The following is a 20,671-nucleotide window of genomic DNA, read 5'->3' as shown; positions in this document are numbered from 1 at the left end:
ACAGCCACAGCTTCCACTGCCTCGGAGCCTCGCTATGCTCGCGGGTGTTTGAAATGAGAAAAGGCCAAGGGTGGCCTGAAGGAAAAATGAATCACAATCAGGAGAGACATTCACTCTTCCTATTTTTTTTTCTGCCGAAGTAATCCCCTCTCCCCCACACACTCGCTCACCCCAGACGTCAGGGGGAGCTGATCTAGGCTTGTGCGGATCCTGGGGACACGCGACAAGACAGGCAAGGGCTCCATCCACTTGGAACGGACACTGAGAAAACAGATGAGAGGGACAATTTGAGGACAAAATGGTTGTCAAAAACAAATTCTAGAAGAAGAAAAAAACCACGCAGCGAGGTCGGCGCGGGTGTCGTGTCTGCTCCGATGACCCTGAGAGCGTGGGGTGGGAGGCAGGGAGGCATACGTGCTCCCAGCCAAGGGTCAGCCACCCCGCCGGGTGCCAGGCCTGGGCGCAGATTTCCGTGGGAGACCTGGCAGGTCCCTGCCATGGTGGGGGCTGTTTCTGGGGCTTGGCCCAGACAGTCCGGCAGAGCTGGATTTGGATGAATCTGGGGTAGCAGAGGCTGCTGCAAGGGAATTGAACAGTCCTGATCCCGCTACTTCCAATGGCCTAAGAGCGCCCGGGGACCACTGAGTCTTCAGCACCAGACTCCTCAGGCCTCCTCCTCCAAACATCCCAGCAAGACATCTGCCCAGATGCCAAATTAATTCTCTCAAAAATGCTTTTCCTCCATTTTCCTAGCCAGCATAGAGCCGGTGAGTCTCTGTGGGCCACATATTAGTGCCTGGCACGCAGAGTCCAGCAACCTCCCCTCTCCAGGCAGAAAACTGTCATTCGTGGGGATCCCCGGTCACCCTGATTGGTGGAACTGCGGGATTCAAACTGCCAGGGAGACCCTGCTGTGCTGCCCAGATATCCCTGTGGGGCTGAAGGACTTACCTGCCCCCACTGCACCCCATCCTTGCAGCTAGCTGAAGAGAGCCCTCATCTCAGACCACACCTTCCCAGGAGGAGACTGGTCCACTCGGTGTGAAAACCCAACTTCTTCAACCCAGCTCCTCTGGCAGCTCCCCCCCCCCCAGCCTCTGAGCTCCTACCTGGTCCCTGGGGCTCCTGCTGTGGCCACAGGGCAACCCACCATCTCCCTGAAGGGTCCTGCTTCCTTCCCTCTGCCCCCAGCATGCTGGGTCCTGGCAGCACTCTCTAGTAAGCTCCCTGCAACTCAAGCGTTTCCTGGATACCCCAGCCCACAACGGCCAGTGCTGACAGAGCAGATGCTGGAAGGAATTCTGGGCTGGGTGACCTACTGCCGCAGCCATAATGCAGACCTTGCCAGGTCAGGAGGCGTGAGGGTCGGTTGCCTCTAGCCCAGGAAGCACTGAGATGGTTCAATTTCTCACCACCTGTGAGAGACCAGGGGAGGAATGTACTGGCGAGTGTCATGTATCAGACATTTCTTAGGCCAAGCAAGCAGCAAGCAGGCAGCAAAGTGTTCACCAGGAAGCAGGTGGGCAGCGCCGGTACAGAGGGGCCAGGAGGAAGGTTGGCTCCCCCATGCTCCACCTGGGTGTCTCTTAGCCCTATTTTGACATTAAGTAGGCAAATGCAGCAGCCCCACCTTATGAAGCTCCGAGCAAACCAGGCCCTCAAATGCCCCAGGGATGGAGGTCTGGGTCACCCCGCATGTAATCCAAGAGGTGGAGAGGCATGGAGGAGAGGAACAGGTGACCATTATGTCAGAGATGACTCCGGATGAGCTGCTGCCACAGGGGGAGCTGCAGTTTGTCCGGAGAACCTTCCTCTTACTCGTTTCCTGCAGGAAAAGATCCCACCAAGGACCTGAAGGTGCTGTCTCAGAACTGAAAGAAGCAAGTGGATCTGTATCGCCTGGTGGGTACAGTTGCAAAGGATGCTCTGTGCTGCCGGGTCCCCCTCCGGACATGAGGGCCTACTTCCTAGTTCTTGGGAAGGTTGTAGCCTGACAGGTCTCAGCTGCCAGCCCTCTCTAGGAACTGTCCTGCGGAGGCGCTACTTTCCCCAAGGTGATGCTTCATTCCTGGGGTCACCAGCATCCAGTGACTGGCCCCATGCAGGGGTAGAAAAGTTTGACTCCTCCACCCCAATTCAGACCAGTGCTCCCAGCTTCAGAGCTCTCTGCGGGTCAGGCTCCAGTTTCTGCACCACAGTCACGCTGTCCCTTTGTCCATCCTCTTCCGCTCCTCCCCCACAGTGGATCCTGAGCACACCCCCTAATAAACTTCCTGTGCTGATCGATAATCTCTCCTCTCTGAGTCAGCTCCAAGAAAACCCAATCCATGAGGCTAAAGGCGATTTGAGCCCGAGGCTAAAACTGTTAACCTATAGATTTAGCTCTTTTGTTTTACCTAATCCCAGTAACCCCAGGTGCCCATGTGTGGACCAAAGCACTACACTCTAGGCCAGGATAGTCAATTTGACCCGAAGAGGGGCGGTGTGCTCTTTATCCCGGCAGGCCAAAGATACTCCTTAAAAAAGAACTATGGAACTGTCCCCTCGGCTTCCCCTGTGGACCCATCTGGAGGTAGCCCCTGTGGGCCAGGGCAGGAGACCTCCATCCACCACCATGAAGCAACCCTGGGCTCACAGCCCTTTAACAGCACAGAGTGACTATTTATGACTTCAGGCTGCGAGCATAGCTCCCTCCTGGGGGCCTTTCTCTGGGTTCCTCTGGGTCCCCAAGGACTTTCTACTTTAAGGAGCTTCATGACTCATCCTCCCTCTGAATAGAAAAGTTCCAGGTGCTTTGCTCTTGTGGGAGGCTGGGGTGCTGCTATCACCGAAGCAGGGTGCCTGACTCTGGAAGCTGCTAGATGAGATGGGGCAAAGAGGCCCAGGGAGGTGGCATGGCTCCCGAGTTCAAGTCCCCAGCAAGGTGGGACTAGAAAACGTTCTGTATTTTTTTTTTTAAGATTTATTTATTTATGCATACAAGAACTGGGGTAGGCCAGAGGTGGGGGGAGGGGATGGTGAGATGGTGAAAGAGTGGGGAACGGAACAGCCAGATCCACTGAAGTACACTTCTGAGGGGAGCAGCAGGTGGTGGCTCCCTGGCCGGCTGGCGTTGAACTCATGCTGCAGTGGCTGGTGATAGCTTGACAGCTCTGTCTTTAATCCCTGCGCCACCAGGGAGGCCCAAGATTCTGTATTCTTTTCTTTCTGACACTCCACATCTCCCCAAGCCCCCTTGGTTTGCCTCTATGAAGCCTAAGACTGAGATATAGAGAAGGAAACTGATTCTGTCCCATAGATCTCAGAGAGACTTCGGATTTTAAAACGCCATGTGTCATGAAAGACAAGAACAAGACAAAAGGCTAAAAACAGATGAGTGTTTAATCTGTCAACAAGGGTATTGTCTGCCCCCAGTCCAGTTACTGAGAAGAGATGGGATGTGTGTCTATTGTTTGCAGTGATTTATAGCCATTAACCTGGTAAAAACTATTTTCCATTCTTTCAACTGCACAGTAATTGTTTTATGTTTTAATTTTAGGTCCAGAACCTTTTGTGGAAGGAAGAGGCCGGAGGGATTGGGAAGCACTGCCTGGTAGAAGGAGGAATTTATGCTTGTATTTTTTAAACCCAAGAATCAAGTAGCGATCATTACACTCAGCTGGAGTTAGAACAGGCACACATTTCACCATAGGATTCTCATCAGCTTCCCAGTAGTGAACATCATGGGCATTACTTGAGAATTTAAAACTGTTTAGTTGGAGATTCTTCAACAGAAACACTGGACAAGGAGCCAAGAATATGACTGCATCAAACTTCTCTGGTATTTAAAAAAAGAAAGAAAGAAAAAAAAAACATGAAGACCTCCTGCAGTGATGCACTACACATTATATCTATCCCTGAAACGTATAAATCAGCATGTGTCCATTTCTGTGGCAGGGGAAAAAATAAAAGCTATAATATATATATTTTTAAAGTCCTCCTCTTTCCCCAGAGACCAGTGCTTGGACAGGAAAGTCTCTAGGTTGGCAATCAAGTCCATCCTTACCCAGTCTTTGTGGGGACACTGATAACCCTCTGCACATTTCTGCAAGGCGGTTGGATTTGGTGGAATTTGAGACTTGCTGAGTTCTGTGGACATGTGGGCATTCCAAAAATAGAGACGTGCCACTTTTCTAGGTCTTTCAAGAGATGACCTAGGCTGGGCGTTTAAAGAGAAATGAGGGTCTCCTCTCCTGTTTGCTGCACTGGGAATGACTATTCCAGAAAGAAAGAGCTGGATGCAGAGTCGCGGTGAATGGTGACCTGGCCTGTGGGAGAGAAGGGAACCTCACCAGGCAGCACAGCTGTGGAGGGCTAGGTCAGCTGCCCTGCGGACAGATCGTGCCAGTTCATAATTTACTTTTTCTGTTTGTTCATCCAAACTAAGCCTCTGCCACACTGAGTAGTGTCACCAACACCTGCTTACTTAGGGCAAAATTTTAAGCGTCGTTCCTGAGTCCTTTCTTTCAGCCCCTCCCCTGCCTGCGAATCACCCACATCTGTCCATTCCACACCCCCAGCCCTACTCTCATCCGAGCTAAATTGTTTCCCTCCCTTCCCCTTCAGGATTGCCTCAGCCGCGATCCCCTGCTTCCACTCGGGCGCAGCCTCCCTGCCTTGGCAGGCTAGCCGAGACCGCGTCCTGTCCTGCTGCGAGCCCCCCAGCGCTCTCCGCCGCGGGTGGAGCAAAACCCAAACTATCACGGCCGGCAGAGCCCACCCGGCCCGGCTGCCGCCACCTCCTGCGCTCTCGGGCCGAGCAGGCCGCGGCAGCCCCGCCCGCCCCGCGCCCTCGTGGTCCCGCGGGTCTCCGGGGTCAGGCCCCCAAGACCGCGCGGCCCCTCCCGTCCCCGTCGCCGCCCCAGGCCGCCCCTCAGTTCCCCGGCAGCCGACACCGTCCCCCGGCGCCCCGCGAGCTGGGCCCGCGGCACCCGCAGGCGCCCGGAGCTGCCGCGGGTTCGGTCCCCGGGCCCGGACGCGGGGTCCCCCCGCCGGGCGCGGCTGTGCGGGCCGGGGCGTCCCCCGCGGGGCCGCGCGCCGCCTGGGCTGGGAGCCGCCCCCACCCCGACCCAGTCTCCCCGGCGGCAGGCTGAGGACCGGAGGGTGTCTTGTGCCAAACGGCCACGAACAACCTCGGCAACGTCAGCCCCGTTATTGCCGTTTAGTAGCGACCACAGCCCGGGGCGGCGTGGCCGGGGGGGGGGTCCCGGGCGGCGCAGGCGGGCGCGGGGCGGGCCGCGGGGGCGGGGCTGGAGCGGGGGGGGGGGGCCGCGGAGGCGGGGCGGGGCGGGGCGGGGCGGGGCGGGGGGCGCGGGGAGGGGCGGGGCGTCGGGCGGGGGCGGGGGGCGGGCGGGGCGCGCGGGGCGGGGCGGGGGGGCCGGGCGGGGGCCGGGGCGGGGGGGGCCGGGCGGGGGCCGGGGCGGCGGGGCCGGTGGGGGGCGGGGCCGGGGCGGCGGCGGGGCGCGCGCCTCCGCTTCCGGGTGAGGGGCGGGCCGGCCGAGCACTTCCGGGGCGCGCGGCGGTTCCGGCGGTGCGGGCCGCGCCGCGGCTGCTGGTCCGGGCGCGCGGAGGGCGCGGGCGGCGCGCGGGGGCCGAGGGGCGCGAGGCGGCGGCGCGGGGACTCCGGGCCCCGGCGGCGGCCCATGGGGCGGGAGGCGTGAGGCCGCGGCCTCCCGGGGCTCGGGGGGTGGGGGGAGCGGGGCGGGGAGATGGATAAACTGACCATCATCTCAGGATGTCTCTTTCTGGCCGCCGATATCTTCGCCATCGCCAGCATCGCCAACCCCGACTGGATCAACACCGGGGAGTCCGCGGGTGAGCGCGGGCGGGCGGGCGGGGCGGGGGCGCGCGGGACCCCGGGCGCGGGGCGAAGTGGCGAGGAGACCGGGCGGCGGGGCGCGGGTGCGGGCAGCCCCGGCCGGAGGGGCGCGGAGGGCGGGCTTCGTCCTGGGCTGGGAAAAAGGGGAAAGTCCGGGTGGGAGACGGTGGGAAACCGGGGCGCCGGCGAGGAGACGGGAAGCCGCGGGGGGGCCGGGGGAGCCGGCGCGCGAGCCGAGGCCCGGGGGGGTCGGGTCCGACCCAGGCCCCCGCCCGGCGGCGAGGGGGCGGCGGGGCTGAGGGGGCGCGGGTGTGGGCTGGCGGGGGGCGAGGGGGGCGCCCGCGACCCCCGCCCATCCCCTGCGCACCTGGCGGTGTTTGAGACGCTGGTGGCTTCCGATTTTCTTTTTGAAGTCCGTGTGGTTATAATTTTGCTTTATTTTCGAGCCGGGAGCTATAATAATACTAATAATAAACTTCGTTTTATGGAGCATCTTTCATTCCAGCGCATCGCAGAACGTTTTAGCGATCTTAGTAGTAGCAGCAAAATTAAATAACACATTAGAGTTGCAGACAGCCCAGCCGCGGTGCCTGCTGTAACACCCCCGAGTGTAGGCGACAGAGGAGGTGGTGCCCTCAGGAAAGAGGTGGGCATCTTTCTGAAGGGTATCCCAGGTGAATGCCCTTGCAAGATTTCCCTGGGCTGGGGCTGGCACACACGCACACTCACGCACTCGCTCAACTTCACCCACACTCTCATTGGTGCACACACTTTGCCCCCCCCCCACACACACACACACACTCTCACACTTTCCAGACCTGTGAGACCAAATCTTTAATTATTGTAACAGCTGTCAAGAGAGCTGCTTGGAATTAAGGTTGAGCTTGTTTTCGAAGCGCTTGTTCCCTGCAGATGAAGGAATATTGGGGGTGGGGAATTTCAGGCTCCCTCCGTGGGTAATTCATTATAAAAATGTATCACTACACTGTCAAAGTTACTTCTTAAGTATTACTTAGGGTTCTGTATTTATCCTGTAATATTTTTAGCTCTTAAAAAAAGCTGTAGCTGGGACATTTGTTGCTTCCTCCCTCCTCCCTCCTTCCCCTCCTCTAGACCTAGTAACACAAAATCATGCTGTCAGATTTACTGGTTATTAAAATAACACTCTAAAAAATTCAGCTTCTTTTCTTGCTCGTGCAGTTTTAGCAGAGCTTTTAATTGTAAAGCATATGTAGTCATCATGACGTCACGGGGTAGGGGTGTTGACTAACACTGCACGAGTGGTGACCACGCTGCAGTTTATAAGTGCACCAAGTCAACATGTTGTACTCTTTCAGCATACACAATGTTATCTGTCAGTTACATCACAATTTTTTTAAATTGTGAATGTTGGAATGGGTTGGAATTAGGGGCTCTTTCTGAAAATGTTGGTGGCATCGGTACCACTACCTCTTTGCACATTTATATATGTGACGTCAAGTTCACGACTTCTTGTTTTTATCCAAATTATGTGTATAGCGACTCCTTTTATGAGACTTTCCACACTTAAGGGCAAAGAGGTTTCACTGTTCTAACTGAAAGGATCCTTTTGCACAGTTGTTTCAGGTGGCATCACAGGCTATAAAATGGACTCAAGAGGTTAGAGAGGGGTCTGTTACGTATCCAGAAGAAAGTGATGTGTAGTGGCATAACATTCTTGAGAACATGGAAGAGCACTCAGAGCCCTGAAAAAGGATGGGTAGTTCCTCTGTCATACTCCAAGGAAGCCCAAGGATGGGATGATTATATCTCCTTCAAGTTAGTAGGCAAAATCTTTAGCTGTGAGTAGCCACAGAGATGGGAGAGGCAGAAGTCCAAGGTTTGAAGGAAGTAGAAAACTAAAGTAGGTAAAAAGTTGCAGAGAGAGCAGGCCAGCCAGCGGCACAGAGGAAGTCCATGGTCACGAACGAGTATGGCCTGTCTGTCCATCAGCGCGTTCACCTCCTCTAGGCGGCTCAGCGGCTGTGGTGCCAGTGTGTGGTGAAAGCCAGCAATAGAAGGCCATGGTCAAGTTCAGGGCTTGCCAGATACATGCAGGAAAATGACAGGAGAGCAAAGGGGTTGAGGTTTTGGCAAAAATACTGTAATGATGGTTCATGGAATCTTAGCTGGATAAAGAGTAAATGAATTTAGGGAGGAGTTGATGGCTTAGTCAGTGAGTGGCAGGTAGTATATGGTCTGTGGTGGCATTGAAAGCCTGACCAGAAGTGACTGGCAAGATGAAAGGATGGCAGAGTGGCAGAGGGGCCAGAGTGAATCTGCAGGGACATGTGGCTGAAGTGGGTGGAGGAGGAGACGCTTTTCCTAACCCTTGCCCTTACGATGTCAGGGCCCTTCCATGAAATATTCTGTGGAAAATTGGGTGATAATAAGAGTGGTAGGAAACTTTTCAAAATCAGATTAACACATATTTCTTTAAATATGTCAGGCAGTGTTCCCACCAGAACTTAATATGTCCCTTTGTTCAACATTTTGCTCCTGTGATAAGATGCACCTGCTGTTTGAGCTTGTATGCTCGTGGTGTATCTGTTAGCTGGGCAGACAGATGTCTTGAGGTTAAAAAAAAAAAAAAAAAAAAAAACCAATGCATAGTTACTCCTTCCAAATTGGGGAAACAGTTACAAGAAACTCAAAGATCTCAGAGGTGACAGGACTAGTTTTTCTCAGAGATTTGCACAAAAGTGTCTTCACCTGGCAGCAAAAAATGAATGTGTTGCTTCCGTTTGGTATATTATATAGTTTTGATGGTGGTGTTTTTGTGGCACTTTTTTGAATGGACAGAAAAGTGTTTTTGAAAGTAGGACTCCTGGAGCTGACAAGTTCTGCAGAAAATAGTTTGAAAACCACTGCAGTGACCTACTAAGGGAAAGTTTCAGGATTCAAATCCAAACTTCATCACTTACTAGTTCCGGGACTCTGAGCAAGTTACGCAGCCACTCTCTTTGCAGTTCCTCTTCTGTAAAACGGGTATTGATAGTACCTATCTCTCTGGGTACTCATTTGGATTGAGTTAATCCACATAAAACATTGAGAACAGTGCCTGTCACATAGTACGTGGTCAGTGAAAGCCAGATGTTGTTGGATTGCTGTTCTCGTTTATAATAACAGGTGTGAGAATCCCAGTTTTTCAATTAAAGCTCAGAACTTGTTGCTCTGAGACCTGGCAACTGGCACATTTTCTTAATTAGATGTTCTTTAAAATAAGGTAACATTAAAAATAATGTAGCCAGACTAGACCCAAGGTAAATAAGTTTGTCTTCCTTCTTGGCTTTGAACTTTCTCCGTCAGCCCCATGTGGAAGTTCTCACCTCCATTTTCTAACCTCTCTCCTCCTCACCTCCTTGAACTACTGCAGAAGGAAATGAAATATCCAAATAACTGAGTAGAATAATTTATTAAAATCCTGACATAAATTACCATCAGATTATGGACCACACTTCACACTGGTAGAGTTTCTAGTCCAGAATATAGAGTCTCTATTGGTCCAGATACAGAGAAAGCACATTCATTTTATTTTCTCCTATGTGTGATGCTGTTTCCTGAACTTGTTCTAATTGCTTAGAAATTATGCACAAACTTAGAGATATAATGAAACAGAAGCAGATATTGTGTATATGGGGAAAGTTCATGGCAGGAAGGGCACTTTAGTAAGAACCCTTAGCAGTTTCTGTTAATGCAATAAAGAGTATTAAATGGTAGGTGAATATAATGGCAAAATCACATAATTATGCTTCCCTGGCATCAAATTTCTGCTGGTTACGGGAACTCACCATCAGTGGCAGTATCTTCCATTTTATTTAGAGCATTATAGTTTTTGAAGCACTTTGATGCCCATTACTTGATTTGATACTAGGCTTTTATTTGGCCATTGTAAAATGGTCACATCCACATTTTCCCCACATGTCAGGGTTTTGCACATGAGATATGAGTTTTGGTGCTGCAAAGACTCCCTTCAAAACAACGCTTCATTGAGATTCTGTCTGTATCTTATTTATGCACACCTTTTATTTACTTAAATGAGATAACGAGCCTTTACTGGCTGAATTTTTTGCAGAGTACAAAAGATACGAAAGAAGGAAAGGAAGATATTTGGGCATCAGTCTTTAAGTTTGCCTTTGGTTTAAGTTCCTTACTTCACTGCCACTGTTTTCTCATCCCTAAAGAGACAAACTTTTTGTGAAAATTTTTTTTTCTTAGTTCCATTACATTGATTTTACAAGATCAGCAATTAAGCAAAGCTACTTCTGATAAATGTAAGTGATCAGGGTAAACCTTTATTGAGGCACCTTCCTTTTACAGTAAGAATTTCATGATGATTTAGTGTTGTACCATCCTATCAGCTAGATAGATCTGCTTCATGTTTTTATGAAGATTTTCAAATGGTTCCCAAAAGTCTCTTCCAGTACATGGAGGAAATTCTCTCCCTTATGTCTACTCAAAATCTCACTCTAAAATTGGTTTTCATATTCACACTGATGTCTGTCAAAATTAGTATAATTATTCCTGAAAGTGATTTCATTCTTATTTTTCAAAAATTGTTTCGATTGGGGCCTCCCCTGGTGGCACAGCGGTTGAGCGCCGGGTTGCGAAGCTGCCCACAGCCTCTGCAGCGCCAGTTCGATCCCCGGCCACCAGCGAGGGTCCCACAAAAAAACAAAACAAAACAAAAAAAACCTGTTTCGAGTGAATGTTAGTGTGTTTAAGGAGTCTCAGTAACTGATAACTTCTTCTCTGTGTATATTTTGAACTATTTGGGGTGAGGGGTGGGAGGAGACAATAAGATAATTAGGAAACAGAATATTATTACTGATAAAGAGGGTATTAGAGACTGTAGACAAACAGCTTCCTCTCACTGGATCTTAAATTGAGCACATGTAACTATCCAGTCCCAGTCAGGAGGGGGCGGTGGGGGGGAACTTGTCCTATAAACTACTAGCTGGAAAAAACAGAACATGGGGCGCTCTTTCTGTTTCTTATGTCTTCAGAAGTTTGTGCATAATCCACATGCTATTAGGACAAGTTCAGGAAACGTTACCACACATAGGTGAAAATAAAAGGAATGTGTTTTCTCTGAATGTGTTTTCTCTGGACCAATATGAACTCTAGAAACCATATTTTATTTATCAGTGATCCACAGTTAAGTCAGTAAATCTCTTTTACTTCCAAGAAGAATAACACTTCTCCATAATGGTAACGTAAGTGGTGCCAAGTTCTTTTAAATTTGTTTTTAAAAAGTGACATCAGTAATATTTATTTCAGCATATCAAATGATAAGAACTTTGAATAAAAATTCAAAGACCAGTCTTTTTACAGTGTTCAAGGGACATAGTTGAAGCATGAGATCTCTTATGACACTGTGCATTTCAGAGTATACACCAGAGTTTCCAAGATGAGATTAGATTTCCCGAACAAAGCATGTCTTTCCTTTATAACCTTTGCTCCAGAAGTTTTTTTTTTTTTTGGTCATTATAGACAGAGTGGTCACTTCAGGATGAAGGGTGTTAGTAGGCCTAAAAGTTTTGCAGAAGGGGAATTTGGGCGCAAAAACATGGACAGAAGATGTGAATAAATAGAAAGAAAAAAAAGGAAATGCAAAGAAGAAATTATAGAGCATTGACTGCCTTTGCCTTCATCAGACAAAGCATACTCAAATTCTCTGGTCACTTTGCTGCCAGAGCCTCTCTCAAAGCTGGAGCAGTAATGGTCATTTGTGCCGCACACTGCCACTGGTCAGCTCCTAGTAAATATTGGATTTGTATTGGAGTTGCAATGCAGTTAAATTGTTCCATGGATTTGGAGTTAGGCGTGTTTAGATATGAGTCTCAGATTCCCTTTTTATGAGCTGTATGGTATAGGGCATGTAATTTAATTTTTCAGCTATAAAATGGGGATGATGTAATTATCTCAAAGGATGTTTGTAAGGAAATGAAATATGACATATAAGGAATTAGCACATGGTCTAATACATAGTAAATGTTCAAATGTTAGATGTAATTATCATAAAAGATCAAAACATCTGAAATTAAACATTTTCGCTTTTGCATTGTCTGTTTTATTATATCTTGTCTTGTTCTAAAAAGACTTAAAGCAACATGTTGTGTCTGTATTTGAATATTCTTGAAACCCAGCTGGATCCAGACTCGGAAGAGAGACTACACTGTCCTTGCAGTGGTAACAGGACCAAGGAATGCATCAAGGTTTTCTACATGAAAGGCAGCTTAGCAGAGTGGGGAGGACACACAGGTTTTGGGGTTAAACCAACATATAGTCAAATCCCAGTTACCCTATTTGCTAACCATGCGGTTCATCTTAGACAAGTTCGGGCTGAGCGTTTTTTTGCCAGTAAAAAGTCTGTCATTCAGACTTGATTTGATTTCACCTTTCAGCACTTTGGATTGTTAGGTATGTTCATATCCCGGCTTTGTTCTCCTATAAGTTAAACCTTAGTGAAGTTGGGAAAATCATTAAGTTCAGAAGTTCTTTTTAAAGGAGACTATACTAAGAGCAAAAGGTCTGTAAAACTTTACAGCTTTATCAAGAGTCAGTCTCACTCCAGAATCTGAAAGGTAGCTGTTTTTTTTTTTTTATGGAAACCTGGCAAATAGTACAAGTGAAATTTTAGTTTTCACTTGTGGAATAAAATTTCTTGTAGCTGTCATTCCTGTCTGTAATGCAACTGTTTTTGTTTTTTCCCTACACCCTCACTTCAGTGCATACATAAGAGTGAGCCATATTTAACCGTGGAAATTTAGACATGCAGTAAAGTATTGCTGTTTATGAAATGTTACTACTGAATTAGAAATAGGAATTTAATCTTGCAACTTGAATAGGTAATTATTTACATGGTGACTTTGTTTTATATCTTCTAAGTAACCCAGGAGATTGTTTTATATCTTCTAAGTAACCCAGGAGATTAAGTTGTACAGGACCGCAATAACAATATATAGATAGAAATTTCGTATTTACAGCTTTACCTGTTTTTAATGACATGTATATGACATATCTTAGTTATCAGAATGTTTTGTTTTCAACCTCTAAATACATTCTAGAATTATTTGCCCAACTACTTACTAACTAACTGATAACTGATAAACTTACTAACTAACTTACTAACTTACTAACTGATAAAAAGTTTAATATTTACAGAACCTGATCCACTTGGTAACAACAGGTCCAGTGTAGTGGCTGCATTTTTTTCATTCTTTATTGACTACACACTGAGGACAAAGTAAAGCAAAAACAAAGCTTTTATTGAAATACTAGCAAAGGTAGACAAGACTTTCACTATCAAGGTAGCTAACTAAGTATCTCCATCAAAATGGTTTTTTCAGTAATATTTCTCTTTAAACTTTACTGGTTTCTTTCACTGTTTTGTCTATTACAGGGAAGGGAAGCCTTACCAAATATGTTTGAGCAAGTAGAATGAGGTGCCCTTTGGGAGGTAATTGCCTTAGAGTTGACAAGATTTAGATGCACATGGGTTCGACAGTTGCTGTCAGTAATACATGCCCTTGTATGTCTACACCACTCGGCAGACACAGTTTGCTTATGTGAAGTTTCCGTGTGACTCCAGTTCCGTTTTGAAGCAAACTGACATTGAATCACTGTTCTGTTGTTTTGTTTTGTTTTTTTCATTAGGAGGAAAAGGATGTACTTTTTGTGTGTCTCTTTACACTAGCTTTGCTATAAATAAAAGGTCATATTTGGCATTTTGACACTTGCCGTTGTGTGTTTTGAACAGAAAGGCAGCTGTTGACTTTTAATATAGATCTGTTTAACGAGGCGCCATGTATTGCTATTGCTAGAGATTAAACAGGCGTAAAGCAAATTGCAGTTGGTTAGGTCAAGTAAGAAAATGCAAGCGCAGAAGTTCACTGGGTCTCCCCATCTGCAGTGCATTCACAGTAGGTCCTTTACCTGGAATGTTGAGCCTCTGAGAAGCTGTAATGATAGACTTTCTCTTAAAAAACAGGTAGCCTGTATTCAGATTAGTTCTGCTGACCAGACCCCTGACTTCAAAGGCAAAGATCTTTAAGGCCGTTTCATTTATGACCATTTCATTTATAAAGTACCATCCACTTTGATAAAATAAAAATTTATTATGAGTGTTCCTTAAATCTTCCCATAGGTGTTCCCTATACTACTGGACTTTATTCCAGACTTGTCTTGGAACAAGTGCTTATTGAAGTATAAGTGTACTCTGTAAGAAACTGGGCTAAATGTCCTGAAGGATTGCATTTAAGCAAATGAAACAGTATTTTTAATTGAAAAACCTCTGCTTAAGAAGATAAGATCATATATCTATAGAATATATAGAATATATATTATATAGAATATATACACACACATATATATAGAACATACACACACACACACACATATGGAACATAAGTGTCAAATATGTGACGAAATCACTTTTCCCAGGTGGTTGAAGAGGAGGCCAAGTTGGTACGCTTAATGATGGATGTTTAAATAACCAGGAAGACTCAGACAGCACTTGTGCTTGATAGCGGAGTGGCATGAGGAAATGTAGGTAGCAGGCAGGGAAATTTCCTTTTCAGTCCATTTCTATATATTGCTCCTAAATTTGTCTCTCTAGAGGATAAATATAATAATAGAAAGTAATTGTGTACTGTTCACATTGTGACACATTTTTCTAGGCACATGTATTGACTAATCCAATCCTTACAACTTCCGTATGTAAGTGTTGATATTAACCCCACAGAGATAGTGGGACAGTAACTTGCCTAAGGCCACAGCTGATACATGGACAGCCTAGATGTGACCTCAGAAGGTCCAGCTCCACTGTCCTGGCTCTTCACCTCTGCCTTCAGGGACTTTCTCTTCCCCAGAGCAAACAGATCTTCTGTGGCTCCAGCTTTCCACCTCCAGCCCTCCACTTTTGTCTACATTCTCCTCCCCTCCACCAGTGTTACTTTGTTTCCTAAATGTAATGTGCTTTCTCATAGCTAACTCTTTGTGTATGTTCATTCTCAGGCTGCAAGTGCTCTCTCGCTCTTCCAGGTCTGTCTTCTTAGTGTCCTGCCCATCTTCCAAGCCTATATAAACTGTCTCTTTCATAAGAACTCTTTTTGACCTCTTAAAGTGACCCTTGGTGACACCTTACGTGCTTTTCATGTATTATGGCTACTGGTAATGTTATTTCCCCTATTTCCTGGTGGTGTTTTTTTTAAGTTTCTTAAGAACAAGGGATGTGATTTAGTGATCTTTGTGCCTTAAGTAGCACTTGTTCCAAGCTTGCAAATGGCAGGAAAGAGAAAGTGTGTGGTTGACACTAAGATTTGAACCTGTAGTAGGAAATAGAAGTTTTGGAAGTTGAGCCGATTTATGGGTAAGAGTGATGTGGTTCAGACATTTTATTTTGAAGTGAAAGTAGATTATCCAAGCAGAAAAAGACTAGAACCCATAAGAGAAGAATATTTGGTATTCGTAGTCTTATCTCATTTTCACAAATATGATACTTGTTATATGTGTCAAATTAAGTAGTGTCATATCCATTTTTTGACATGTCATTGGTGGTTGATTTTTCGTTATGAAAAGTAAGGTCTTGCTACCATTTAGTTCTTCCCAACTTTGAAAAAAATATTTTAAGATAAAAAGGAATAAGAAAGTATCTTATTTCTCTGATTCTCTTAACTTCATAATTTACGGCAGTTCCTTCTCTGTGATATATAGAGTCTTGTTACGTTTGTCATCAATATTTTTTGGCTTGCAAATTGCCCTGTCAGAGGAAGAAAAGAGGATTTACAGAAAATGGATGTTTAGGAGATTTCCTGGGCTGGATAACCTGTGAACCTGAGAGAGAGTATACTCAGTAAAGACAGAAAGTATTCATGAGTATGTGAATGTACAAGGGATGCGTGTGGTGTGTTAGAAGGGGGCTTAGGGGCGATGAGGAACTGTAACTGGTAAATGATTTTGAACACACAGTAGCAGGTTACACAGAAGAGGTTGGATTTAAGGCTTCTCATTCAAGTGCAGGGAGAAGCCATCAGTCCTGGTTAGTGTGGTTGCCGATTGTTGAGGGCCTCAAGGGATGGATGGAATGAGGGAAAAAGCAGTGTTTTATATGCCAGTTAAGATGAAATGATGCAAATTATTTATGTAGAAAGAACCTATATTGGAACTTAGCTTCTAATTCAGGCTTTGCTGGAGATGTTTTGTTTGTGCTTGAAAAACTGCCTAGATGTTTATTTTTTTATTTTTTTTTTTTTAATAGAGGCATGCTTTTATTTATTTATTTATTATAGTTGTTTGTTTGTTTTGTTTATACATGCACTGGGTACAGTCAGAAGCGCGGGAGGGTGAGAGAATTCACCAGAGCCAGAGTGGGGAGCAGAGCAGGCAGAAGGACTGAAGTACACTGCTGAGGGGAGCAGCGGGTGGCAGGAGAGGTCTGCGCACCATGTGGGATCCTCCTCCGGGGCCGGGGAGCAGCCGGGGATCGAACCGGCGCCGCAGAGGCCGCGGGCAGCTTCGCAACCCAGCGCTCAACCGCTGCGCCACCGGGGAGGCCCTGCCTAGATGTTTAATCTTCATTTTTCTCCAACTCAAAAATAGTTCTCCTACTCCTTCATCTTCATGCATCTCATCGCTTGATTTAAAATAAAAGTGGGTGTATATGACATGTTGAATTCTTAGAAAATTATTTTATTAAGAAAGTTATAGTGAAAAGAGTATGGGGGTTAAAGTCAGAACTCACTTCAAATTCTGCTGTGTGGCTTTGGACATGTTGCTCTGAGCTTCAGTTTCCTCAGCTGTAAATGGTGATACCTCTGGCCTTGCAAGGTGGCTATAAGAATTAAAGTTAATATGTCTGATACACCTGCCATAGTACAGGCACTTATATTAACTGCTATTGTTGTTAAGCTACTAAGTGGATTAATCTATCACATTGGATGCTCAGAATATAATGTTGGAACTGGTTGCCTTGATATAATCAACAAAAGCCATCTGGTTTTGCAAAAACTAGAATCTCTCACTGTGTTAGACCTTGTTGCCCAGATCATTTGTACCATACACGCTGCACTGTGCTGACTCTCACCTGTCACTGCCTTCTTCCACCTTAATGCCTAAAGAGAAAAGAGTACCAGGAAGCATAGCTAAGTGTTTATGTGTAAATGTTATCCTGCATATCAAAGGTAACGTGTTTTGGGGTGTTGTCCAGTCATGATGACGGATTGTACTAAGCCATTAACTTTCTGTCAACCTCCTTACTGTGGCTGATATTTGCTGAATGTGTTAGGGAGGTACTGGGTGACCCTAGCATAGATTGCCCAGCTGATTAGGTGTGTAAACCATACTGGACCTCTTTAGTTGAAGCTAGTAACTAATTATAGATAAAGGGATCTAAAGGTAAAGCATGACTGATAAAATCACAGGTAAACTAGAAGATAATTTGTTCCAATCCTATTCATTTCATAAAATAAGAAACTATGTTTCATTGTCCTACAGCTCAAATAATTACTCTGAGAGTTTAACTTCAATTAAAAAGCCTTTCATTGACTATCTTAAAGAACCATAGCAGTAAGTCTGAAAGAGATGTTATCAGGCATGTTAGGCTACCTTTAGGACTCTTAATCCAGGAAAGATTTAGTGGGTTGGAATCAGAAAACAAATGTATATGTTGAAATGTTGCTGACATAGGGCTGACCTCCAGAACTTTAGAGGGCTCTTTCTCGTCTCTGCCTATTTACCATCCAGTAGTTAGCGGTCATCCGGTCACCATTTAGAATCATACCAATAGCTGATCCGATGTCTGCTGTAAGTGGATCACTTGTATTTAAGATTTTATGATCCTTTGTTGCGAATAGCTTCATAGTTATCAGAGAGGTTGGGTACATTATGGGTTTTCCCTGCTGTGCTTTTTTTTTTTTTTGCCCTATTTAATGCCACTGCGTTTGTTCTCTTTGTTATCCTAGAGTTAACTGAAATATTGTATACATTGTATGTTGCGCCTGGTGCCCTCCCTCTGTATGGGAACCTGTTGTGCAAATCCTCACCTTGATCACTCAGGCCGTTTCTACCCTGATGATAAAATCTGGAGTGCAGGTGTCATCAGCTGTCCAGTGGTCAGAGACACTGGTGCAATGTCAGCCGCCTTTCCTGCAGCCCTTAGGTACTACCCACAGCCCTCTACTCTGCCTAGCGCCTGTTTGTCTGAACTTAGGGTTTACTGAGCTTTTGGGCAGAACCATCCACTTCTGTGATAAGGAAGAGGGCTTGACCATTGTAGGCTGCAGAGGCATGTACTCCTCTGTAAACCTGTTTTTTATACATTCCATGAATTCTTTAGTAATTCTTATTTGTTCTTAATATCCTGCCATTTTCCCATGTTACAGGATTTTTTTTAATGTATATTGCTTTGGTCATTTCAGTGGCATTTAGGAAAGAAAGTAAATTGACTCACTAGCTCTCAAAGGTGTTTAATAAATGTTACTTGAACGAGAGAAATCTGTGGATGGGCGGTGCAGTTGATTTGATCTAAATATTTACAAATGTTTATGATATTTAACTCATTCGCTTACTTTATATTTTTATTAATAATTCCAATTTATGATATGGTAATTTTCCTAAAGTTACATTTTTTTATTTTTTTTAATAATTTTTAAAAAGATTTTATTTATTTATACAAGAGCTGGGGTACAGGCCAGAGATGCAGGAGGGTGAGAGGATTCACCAGAGAAAGCAGGGAGCAGAACAGGTAGACAGACCGAAAGCACTGCTGACCGGAGCAGCAGGAGAGACAGGAGAGGTTTGCCACGCCATGTGGATCTCTCCCTGACTGGCCGGGAATCGAACTGGCACTGCAGAGGCTGCAGACAGCTTCACAGCGCCCCACTTAACCCGCTGCGCTACCAGGGAGGCCCAAGATACATATTTTTTAGGTTAAGACAGAGACACTTTAAATTCAGGTCCCGTAATACAGGAACACGTGTATATGATCAGTTAGAATGTAGCTGACATTGTAGTTAAGAGGTGAACAGCACAGACTCAGGAGTCTTCATTCAGATTTTATCTGTGCCACTTCCTATCAGCTTGACCTTGGCCAGCATACCCCAAAGGATTGGGGTATTTAATTTAGAAAAATTAAAAGATTCTTGTATTTTAAAAAAGGCATGTAAAAAAATACTTGGCATATATATGTGTCAATTAAAGTAAGCATCAATTAAAATTAAAAGGACTAACTTTTGAAGATTCTTAGCTATCATCTTTTCAATAATCATAGGCAGCTATCTTGAAATGGATAAGAAATGCTATGCAGTTTTGGATGTAAACGTCACCATCATGGAATACAGATGCTCGTCCAAGGACAAATGGCCTAATGTTACCTTATATAGAGATTAGCACCACTACTATACAGTGGGAAGAACATATCAAATATTTTGCATATTCAAAATATGTAATTAAAATAAAATTTAAAATGACAAGAAGAAAGTAAATCTTTTTTTTTTTTAAGATTTATTTATTTATTTATACAAGTGCTAGGTACAGTCAGAAGCACGGGAGAATGAGAGGATTCACCAGAACCAGAGCGGGGAGCAGAACAGGCAGACTGATGAAGTACACTGCTGAGGGGAGCAGCAGGCGGCAGGAGAGGTCTGACGCGCCATGTGGGACCCTCGCCCGTGGCTGGGGATCGAACCAGCACTGTAGAGGCTGCGGGCAGCTTCACAGCCCAGTGCTCAACTGCTGCGCCACCAGGGGATGCCCGAAGAAAGTAAATCTTAATACAAATGGAAGCCATTGAGCCTAACTGTATATCAGATTGATGATTTAACTACCAAGGAAAAGAGAATTAGTAATTTTTGAACATAGTACTGTGACAGTATTCTCTTAATGGGATACAGCCTTAAGGACAAAAAGAACTGCGAAGAAATATTGAACTTAGTAGGTAGCAAAACCATTACAATAGCTCTTCATTAGACATGTTACTCCCATTTTGCTAATATAGAAGCACATTCCGAGAGGGGATGATTTGCTTAGCATTATTTAATTAGGTGGTGGAGGTGGATTCAAAAGCCCCTACTGTGTTCCCCATACCCGGTGGCTGCTGTTTTGTGGAAGTGTGCTGTTCCAGTGAATCCCTGTGCGACCATCCTGGTTTCTTTAGTACCTTCCTTCCTTCCTTTGGCCCCATCTGTAATTATTAGTCAGAACCACATTTTCAAGAGCTTCATAGTCTCCATTCCTTTAAGAACTTCATTCCATGCAATCATGCCTACCTTTTCGAAATCTGCCTTCCTAAATTAAGGAGTATGTGACTCTTTCATCCTTTTCTTTACAAATTGTAAGATGACCTGACAGATTTTTCTCTTGATTTTCATTCCTCCTAATTAACCACTAAGTAGTTTCCTGCATTATAGCTGCTGTCAAAGGCATGGTTGCCTGTGGGTATCTGTATTGATAACTCAGCCTGAGAGAGATGCATTTTTTTAAAAGATTTATTTACTTGTAGAAGAACAAGGGTATAAGCCAGAAGTGCAGGGAGTGGGGTGTGTGTGTGAGAGAGGATTCACCAGAGACAGAGTGGGGAGCAGAACGGGCAGATCTACTGAAATAACACTGCTGAGGGGAGCTGCGGGCGAGACAGGAGAGGTCTGCTGTGCCATGTGGGTCAACAGCCTGGACCAGGATCGAACACAGGCCATAGAGATGATAGTTCAGAGACTTAATCCTGAGGCCACCAGGGAGGCCCCAGAGCTGCATTCTTAAAGACGTTTATCTTTAATGAATGTAATTTGAGGTATCTTG

At 45.8% G+C, this 20,671-nt stretch overlaps 1 protein-coding gene across 2 annotated transcripts in view; it reads left to right on the top strand.

Moving 5' to 3' along the window:
- Positions 1-5,747: 5,747 nt before the first annotated feature.
- MOSMO (modulator of smoothened) overlaps positions 5,748-20,671 on the top strand; it is a gene marked incomplete at both ends in the record, with an annotated part of 42,593 nt that continues 27,669 nt past the window's right edge. For both annotated transcript variants that reach the window (XM_084250427.1, XM_084250428.1), the window contains one exon: positions 5,748-5,853. In XM_084250427.1, coding sequence (XP_084106553.1) covers positions 5,748-5,853 — 106 coding nt within the window. The remainder of the gene's footprint in view (positions 5,854-20,671) is intronic.

This window comes from Talpa europaea, assembly GCF_964194135.1.
Source record: "Talpa europaea genome assembly, chromosome: 12".
Classification (NCBI taxonomy): Eukaryota; Metazoa; Chordata; class Mammalia; order Eulipotyphla; family Talpidae; genus Talpa; species Talpa europaea.
This window is presented reverse-complemented; position numbering and strand designations above follow the sequence as displayed.